The 8736-nt window shown below is 51.6% G+C and overlaps 1 protein-coding gene across 1 annotated transcript; it reads left to right on the top strand.

Annotated features, from left to right (window-relative positions):
• Positions 1–1085: 1085 nt before the first annotated feature.
• Positions 1086–7765, top strand: LOC112125295 (adhesion G protein-coupled receptor E4-like; the record flags this gene model as incomplete). Its single annotated transcript, XM_026662910.1, has 8 exons — positions 1086–1280; positions 1956–2191; positions 2931–2997; positions 4304–4395; positions 6439–6607; positions 6718–6822; positions 7076–7136; positions 7625–7765. Coding segments are annotated over 8 exons (960 nt in total), but the record flags the coding sequence as incomplete, so codon positions are not given.
• Between the last annotated feature and the right edge of the window lie 971 nt (positions 7766–8736).

Genomic DNA, 8736 nt, shown 5'->3' with positions numbered 1-8736 from the left:
ACCCCTAGTCTCAATTCTTCCAGGGCTGGCCCACACATACCCGGAAGGTTTACAAGTAAACAGAGCCATTTACAGGTGATAGATTCTGAAGCACCCTTAATGGCTTCCACTTAACATGTTTACATCAGTAATACAAGTTTGTATCTTATTCTCCTAACTCCAAACATAGAAATAATACATGCAAACAAATGGGATGAACACAGTCAGTAGATCATAAGCTTTGTAATGATACCTTACGAGAGACCTTTTGAATAAAGCATATTTCAGTAACATCATATTTATACTCAAGCATATTTTCATAAATCATTATGGAGTGCAACGTCACACACGCATTCTGCGTGAGGGAGAGGGTACGGGGGTCTCTGTGCAGAACTGCGACTCTCCGCCACCATGAAGCGGGCCAGGTAGCTCAGTATCCTTGCTTCCTCATCCCTCCCTCCTCCACCCCCCACAGCTTGACTGTGAACCACTGATAACTAATCTCTGGGAATGATTTTCCAACCAGTTATGCACCCACCTTATAGTAGCTCAATCTAGGTTGTATTTCCCTAGTTTGTTTATGAGAAGGTCATGCAAGGCAGTATCAAAAGCCTTAGGGTTTGTCCACGCTGGCAATTTCCGGCACTGAAACTTTCTTGCTCAGGGGTATGAAAAAACACACCCCTGAGTACAGCAAGTTTCAGTGCTGTAAAATGCCAGTGTAAACAGTGCACCAGGTAGCTACGCCTCTCATAGAGTGCTGGGCAGTGTAGAGCGCTGGGCAGTGTAGACTAGCCCTTACTAAAGTCAAGATATACCACATCTACCACTTCCCCCCCATCCACAAGTCTTGTTACCCTGTCAAAGAAAGCTATTAGGCTGGCTTGGCATGATTTGTTCTTGACAAATCCATGCTGACTGTTATTTATCACCTTATTATCTTCTAGGTGTTTGTAAATTGATTTCTTAATTATCTGCTCCATTATCTTTCCCAGTGCAGAAGTTAAGATGACTGGTCTGTAATTCCCCAGGGTGTCCTTACTTCTCTTTATTTACTATATAGTGTCCCAGGGCTTACTGGTGATTCTCCCTTTGCTGTGTTACAGGAGAGTTACCCACTGACCATCATCACCTATGTGGGACTGACCCTCTCCCTGCTGTGCCTCCTCCTCGCCATCCTCACCTTCCTCCTGTGCCGCTCCATCTGCAACATCAGCACCTCCATCCACCTGCAGCTCTGCCTCTGCCTCTTCCTGGCCGACCTGCTCTTCCTCATCGCGGTGACCCGCACCAGCAGTCGGGTCTGTTATCAACTTTTATTCTTGGTTTAAAATTGAGCTGTGTCCAGATCTTCTGTCAGCATTTCTAAAGCTCCCGTCACCCCAGCACCTTTTTATACCCTCAGCTGGACGGTAATGTTTATTCCATGCTCTTTAGTCCTACAGAAATAATTATTTACTTCCCTCCAAAAGAAATCTCTATGGGTGAAACCAGTCCTTCCCTTTTCCTTGTGGGCTCCTTCCTTCATCATTCAAACAAAGGAACCCCGATTTCCAGAGTCACAGTACCCTGCCTGTCCTCTCTGCCCCCAGACTGATGGGCAGATGCAAGACACCTATACCCTGAAGCAGATATAGAGAAGAGAACCTACACCCTCCACGTCTCTCCCTATTATGAGGACTGGGAACTTGTTTATGTCTCTGCTCCCTTTCCTAGGATTCCTCACAGTATCCAACTCTTTTCTGAGTGGAGATCAGGACCGGGCTGGACTCTGAATGATTGAAAGGGCCAGCCAGCTTGCCCTTAGACAAGCCTCCGTAGACTGAAGAATGTATTGTCTCTGGGAGAGTGCCATAACTAGAGAGATGTGTTAATAAAAAGCCCTATGTGATCCTCACAAAAGTTCCCCCACTCTAAATTCAGTATTTCCCTTCCCAGAAGCAGTGTCCCAGAGCTCTCTCTTGTCCTGTCCTCAGGTGGTGTGTGCCGTCATTGCTGGTTTCCTACACTACCTCTTCCTGGCCTGCTTCATCTGGATGTTCCTGGAGGGGCTGCACCTCTTCCTCACCGTCAGGAACCTGAAGGTCGTGAATTACACCAGCGCCAGCCGGTTCAAGAAGAGATTCATGTACCCGTTTGGCTACGGATTCCCAGCCCTGGTGGTGGCTATTTCTGCAGCGGTGAATCATGAAGGCTACGGAACTTCCAAATAGTAAGTGCAGCGCCCATCCTGAAGAGGAGCTGCGATGTGGCTTCCATGCAGTTGTCCGGCTCACCCCAGGTCTGACTTGAACCTAGATTTCCCTGCTCACCCTGCCTGGGAGCTGAATGTCCCCCTGGGACCCTTTCCATCCCCAGGGACACTAAGCTGCTCCAAGCGCTGTAGCTGAGTTGCCCACCTGTCAGACATCTACACTCCTCACCCCACTGATGATGCGGAAGAACAAGCCAGAAAGATCCCAGCTTGACTCCCAGCTCCCAGGCTGGGTTTGTGGGGCTGGTGGGTAGGAAACAAATGCACCTTCTTCCCGTGTGCAAATCCCTGAGGATCCCCTCTCTAAAGTGAGTGACTCCATTAAAACAGAGTGTGGTGTGTTTTAGACACCCTAGGCTAAATCCTCAGCTGGTGTAAATCAGGGCAGCTCCACTTCCTTCAGTGCAGCTAGGCCAATGTCCATCCGCTGCATGTCTGGCCCTCCATCAATACTGCGCCCATCCACCAGAAAGGGTCATTTGAGGAGGTGGAAGAGGAAGTGGTGTCTGAAAGCAGGAGGTGCTGAGGTAGACGGGGCGGGCTGTTTGCTTGCTGTCCGCAAGAGACCATGTCACAGGCAGGCTGAGATCCATCTCGCTTTTGAGAGCCAGCTGCCCTGTAACACAACCTCTCTGCCCCCGGGGCTGAAAAAGGGTAGTAATCCCATTAAAGTCACCTTCTTCCTCCCTCCCTGTAGCTGCTGGCTAAGCCTGGAGAGAGGCTTTCATTGGAGCTTCCTGGGTCCAGTCTGTGCCATAATCCTGGTGGGTACCTCACAGAACCACAGGGCCCCATTCTCCTCTCACCTCTGCAACCCTGTGGACTCCAGTGGAGCCAAGAGAAGAATATCTCCCAGAGAATTTAAGATGAAAGAGTCCTATAAGATCCCATTTCATCCACCCCTCTTTGGCCAGTGCAGGATTTCCCCCTAACACAACAGCCTACATTCTATGGAGTCAGTCAGGGCGAATGGAGTCAGGGTTGGGCACTGGGTTGTGAGTCAGGAGACCTGACTCTGCCACTGGCCGGCTGTGTTAACTTGGGAAGTAGCTTCCCCTTGCTGTACCTCTGTTTCTCCTCCCACCCTTTGTCTGTCTTGCCCATAGGCACCGAAAAAAATAGTGGATGCTCAGCACCCACTGGCAGCCAGCTCCCTCACTCATCCTCCCCCGTACCTCCCGTCCACTGGCAGCCATGCCGATCAACTTCTCCCCCTCAATCCCAGTGCCTCCCACTTGCCGCAGTCAGCTGTTCTGTGGTGTGCAGGAGGCACTGGGAGGAAGGGGGCAGAACTGCGTGGAAAGAGGTGGGGTAGGGGTGGGAAGAGGCAGGGGCTTGGGCAAGGGGGAACAGGGCTTGGTGCCAAGCGGGGGTGGGAAGACGTGGGGTGGGGCCTTGGGGGAAAGGGTCAGGTGGGTGTGGGCCCTGGGGCGGAGTGGGGGGGTTGAGCGGCCTGGGGGAAGCTGGAACCTGTGGTCTTGCCCTGTTATTTTGCTAACAAATGCTCCTGGACAGGAGCTGCCCCTTTTTACGTGTGAGTACAGAACCCAGTGCAGTCTCATTGGAGCCTCTAGGTGCTACCATAATATGATTAATTAAAATATGTCATTACTCATGCAATGGTGCCATGGAAGCAAGTGAAACCTCTGCCGGAATGAGGATAGTTTTGTCCCTTGCCTTGTCCGGCCTGGCTGATAAATAACCCAGGTGATGGGGGAAGGGAAGGTGGCTGCAGCGTGGGGAGTTTGAGGATGGAAGGGTGCATGCGGGACCAATCTGGAATAACTGCAGACCCCATTGGAATCAGTGGAGTCACTCCAGATTCAGATAAGAGCAGAATATGGCCCTCTGGCTGTATGATCACATGTGATGCATTGCAGCCCTGCCTATGCCAACAGTTCCCTGCACGGCCTGGGACCAAGATCTGGCAGGGAATGGTGTATGGCCCACCTTGACGAGCAGTCACTGGTCGGCAGCAGTCTGATCCCATAGGACTGTTCCATGCCTCAGCCAGAGAGACTGGCCTTGGCTGGCATGTTTTACAAGGAATATTTCATGCTGTTTCCACAGATAAATTTAACATTTTTTCTTGTAACCCTCTGGATCCTGAGAGACAAACTCTCCTCCCTTAATGAAGATGTGTCCACTCTCAAAGACACCAGGTAGGACAGTGCTAAATCTACTAGAACAGGGGTGGGCAAACTTTTTGGCTCGAGGGCCACATCAGGGTGGGGAAATTGCATGCAGGGCAATGAGTGTAGGGCTGGGGCAGGGGGTTGGGGTGCAGGAGGGAGTGTGGGGTGTGGGAGGGGGTGAGGTGTGCAGGAAGGGGCTCAGGGCAAGGAGTTGGGGTGGAGGAGGGAGGGCAGAGTGTGGGAGCGGGCTCAGGGCAGGGGTGCAGGGAAGGGTGCATAGTGCGGGAGGGGGCTCAGGGAAGGAGGTTGAGGTATGGGGTGCAGGAGGGGTTCGGGGTGCAGGCTCTGGCCCAGTGCCGCTTACCTGGAGTGGCTCCGGGGTGGCAGCGGAACGCAGCAGGGCTCAGGCAGGCTCCCTGCCTGCCTGCCCTGGCCCTGCACCGCTCCCGGAAGCGGCCGGCACCACGTCCCTGCGACCCCGGGCGGGGGGGGGGGCGGGCACAGAGGGCACCGCGTGCTGCCCTCGCCTGCGGGTACTTTCCCAGAAGCTCCCATTGGACGTGGTTCCTTGTTCCGGCCAATGTGAGCTGTGTGTGTGTGGGGGGGGGGGGGGGGGGGCCTGCAGGTGAAGGCAGCGTGCGGAGACCTCTGCTCTCCCCTTCCCCCAGGGGCTTCAGGGACGTGGTGCCGGCTGCTTCTGGGAGCGGTGCAGGACCCGCGGCGCCACGGGGGTGGCAATCCCACGGGCCGGATCCAAAGACCTGATGGGCTGGATCTGGCCCATGGGCTGTAGTTTGCCCACCCCTGTATGAGAAGGGTCCAGTGAGCCTCCTGTATGGGAATTCCTGTGGGATTCCCCACAGATTGCTGCCACCATACAGCTGAGCACATGCCGCTGTAGGGTTTCCAGGTTATCTTGGCGACCTTCTGCTTGATGAGAGAGTAACAGTCTCACTGCCCAAGGAGCTGATAAACCCTAACTCACATCAGCAGTCCCTTACTCGTGAGTCCTAAAGTTGTCCATGGGACCATCTGCCAAAATAAGGACAATTTGCATGAATAAGGGAATGCTGTATCAGACCTTAAATTAGACACTGCACAGCCAGGGTGGCAATTGAAGGGTCAAGTTAGGAGAGAGGAGAGGTCCACAGCAGTAAAGGATAATTATGGGAGATACTTTTCTGCCATGTGCATCATGTTGGTCCCTGTATGGATATTGAGATGACAGTTGCAGTCTCGTCGAAAGCCGCTGAAGTCAGTGGAAGTAATGGTACGGAAGAGACTGCTAGATCAGTGAGGCTCTTGCAGTAAGTCCTGCGGCACATTCAGAGCGTGGCATGCAAATGGTCTTTAAAGCAGCTCTTTATGAAATCTGTTTGTTTGGGAGGAACAAGATCAGGGCCGCCAGCCTGGAGTGCTGGATGGAGACATGAGAGGGGAAAAAGATTTTGGAACCAGATCAGAATGTTGAGGCTTCAGAAAGCCATGGTGTTACTTACTGCACGTGCCTAGAGCTGTGTAAGGAGAAATGCAAGTCTGTGCTGATATTCAGAGCTGGGCCATGTGCTACTTAGGGAGGAAACTCATCTCTTTTCCCTGGGGCTGTGGATACTGTCGAGGTAAAGTGCCATCCATTGAGGAGGAAGGCAAGTGTGGCTTACTGTTGCTCTGTAGCAACCCCCTGTCTATTTATGGAACAACATAGATGGGGTACCGAGAGCCCATTATCCTGTTCCCACTTGATTGTCACGTTGCCAGGACCTGATGTGAAGGGATTAAAAACAAAACATGTGACGGGATTAAAAACAAAACTGTAATGAGAGGTTGAACCATTTGCTTTGGAAGAGCCACCTGTGGGAGGGGAAGGTGTGTGTTGGGGGAAGATGGTTGGGCACAATATTGTAATTCAGATTCATAGGCGTAAGTTGCCATTGTGTTCGTCTTGACAGTAACCGTAAGATACAGTAAAGCGGGTGCCAGCTGTTTTCCCCCACACCGCCCAGAGCCCCCTGACTCAGTCACTCACCATAGGGTCATTATAACAGGATCTCTCCGTCTGCCTTTATCCAGACTACTGACTTTTAAAGCTATCGCCCAGCTATTCATTCTGGGCTGCACATGGAGCCTTGGTCTCTTCCAAGTTGGCTCAGCAAAAATGGCCATGGCGTATTTATTCACCATTGTCAACAGCCTGCAGGGAGTCTTCATCTTCCTGGTGCACTGTCTCCTCAATCGCCAGGTAATGCCCATGGCGCGTCATCAGCCACCCAGTGACTTCACGGGCCTAGCAGTGGCCTGGTTTGAGGGTGTTAGTTACATGATGTAGTGACCATGTCCCTTATTCTCCAGGTGAGAGAGGAGTACAGGAGATGGATTAAAGGCACAAGAAAACCCAGCCCCACAACTCAAACTTTTAGTCCGTCCATGTCCACTGTCACTACCAGCACCAAGATGGTAAGAGATCCTCTATTCTGTTCCAATACCAGCATCCAAAAGTCGCATCCATCTGGGTCTGTTGTAGCTCCTGAGGTACCTTGTCCCCTGAGTGACACATGCTTGTTTTAATCTATCTGAGAACAGCATTGGGAGTCTTAGTGAGATTCAGTTGCATCCAAATCACGGGGGAATCCCAGGTCTCCTAGAACCCAGCACAGAACTCCTCCTTTCTTGCATTCCTCCACGTTCCCTTCCCTTTGCTTCTTTGCAGGCTCCATGCATCACTCACTGTGGAACAGGCAGGGAAGGTGTTGGCTTTGACACAAATTTAGGTAATTATCCAATTGGGGAGGCTTGCAAACCAAAACCTAGGTGGAAATCTTGTCAGTGCAGATGGGCCATCCCCAACAAAGCGTTAGCACTGGATGGAATTTCCTCTGGCTCCGTTACCTGTACTGGGAAAGGATCCAGAAGCTTTCTCTGGAGGGAAAAGTGGAGCCTTATATCTGGAAAAACCTCCCTGCTCCAGTCCCAGCACGAGAGGCCACAACCTTTGTCTGGAAGTGGACATTTCTGGTGTATTTAGAGCAGCCTCTATTGACTGCTACTTTATGGCTTACCTGTGCGTGGGTGGGGGAAGGGAGCGGGCTTTGTCTACACTTATGTTATTTTCCTGCACGTGATGTCACCTCAGTGGAGGCTGGCTGAATTTTGCAGACTCTGCACTATTTCTGAATGAGGATCCAGTCCTGATCCCATTGAAGTTGACTGGAGTTTTCCCATGGGATTGGCACTTAATGTATATTTGTTTTGCTGGCAGTGAATTGCAGAGACCCCTCCACTTCATCTCTGTGAAACAATCACCTCTCCAACCACCGATGTTTATCATACAGCCGGCTTTGCTGTGCCAGTGGGGCAGGTGCTTCAGCTGCCATTCTTCATCGCAACTACATACAAAACCTGAAAGGGGAAGCCGGATTGGACCAAATCCTCTCTCTGATCCAAATCCACAACTCCTGAATTCAAAGGCCACCCTAGGGTTGTAGCTGGGTGTCTCTCCCAGATTTAAAGGGTCAGATCCCAGGTCACAAAGTAGTTATTTCAGGGGGGGGATAGCTCAGTGGTTTGAGCATTGGCCTGCTAAACCCAGGGTTGTGAGTTTAATCCTTGAGGGGGCCATTTAGGGAACTGGGGTAAAAATTTGTCTGGGGATTGGTCCTGCTTTGAGCAGGGGGTTGGACTAGATGACCTCCTGAGGTCCCTTCCAACCCTCATATTCTATGATTAGGGAAAACACACCATGGTGGGCAGGGCGAGGCGATTTGCAGAGCCCTCGCGTGCTATGTGTGTGAGCTAGCTCTGCTGTTTCACTGTAATGTATAAAGAATAAAATAACCTCCATAAGACTTTGGTGTGAGGGTTTGCGATCACGGTCGGCCTATCCGGGAAACCTAGGGCCCAATTCTAAAGCCTCTTTATGCCAATCTGGCAGTGTAAAGGGGCTTTAAAGTGGGCAGAAATGGCCCTGTGATTAGCCCTCCTGTGCAGGAGTCCTTCCTGGCTGCTGTAGAGCTGGCATAAAATCTCTACATTAGCCCTGCTCCCAGCCCCTGGCATGGGGGTTGTGACTGGTGGGGTGGAGGTGCTGCAGAGGGCATGGCTGAAGCACACTGCTTCATGGCTATTGTCTGCTTCCCAAGGCCCAGAAGGATCCTGAAAACGCACTAGTTTACCCCAGCTGAGGACCTGGCCTGTAATTGATTTTCAGCTCCAGCGCTGTCTCTGCACCACTAAATGTTCTTCCACTTTTTTTATTTTCAAACCGTGCTGTCCCCACAACTCTATGAAATTCGTTGATGTCATCTTTCCATAAGAAACTTCTCCAAACTGAGAGCAGTGACTGTGTCAGCCCACTTCTGTTTGCCAGTACTT

Source organism: Terrapene carolina, unplaced genomic scaffold, assembly GCF_002925995.2.
Source record: "Terrapene carolina triunguis isolate 2854851 unplaced genomic scaffold, T_m_triunguis-2.0 Scaffold31286, whole genome shotgun sequence".
NCBI lineage: Eukaryota > Metazoa > Chordata > Testudines > Emydidae > Terrapene > Terrapene triunguis.
The sequence above is the reverse complement of the archived record's forward strand: the minus strand, read 5'-3'. Positions and strand labels throughout refer to the sequence as shown.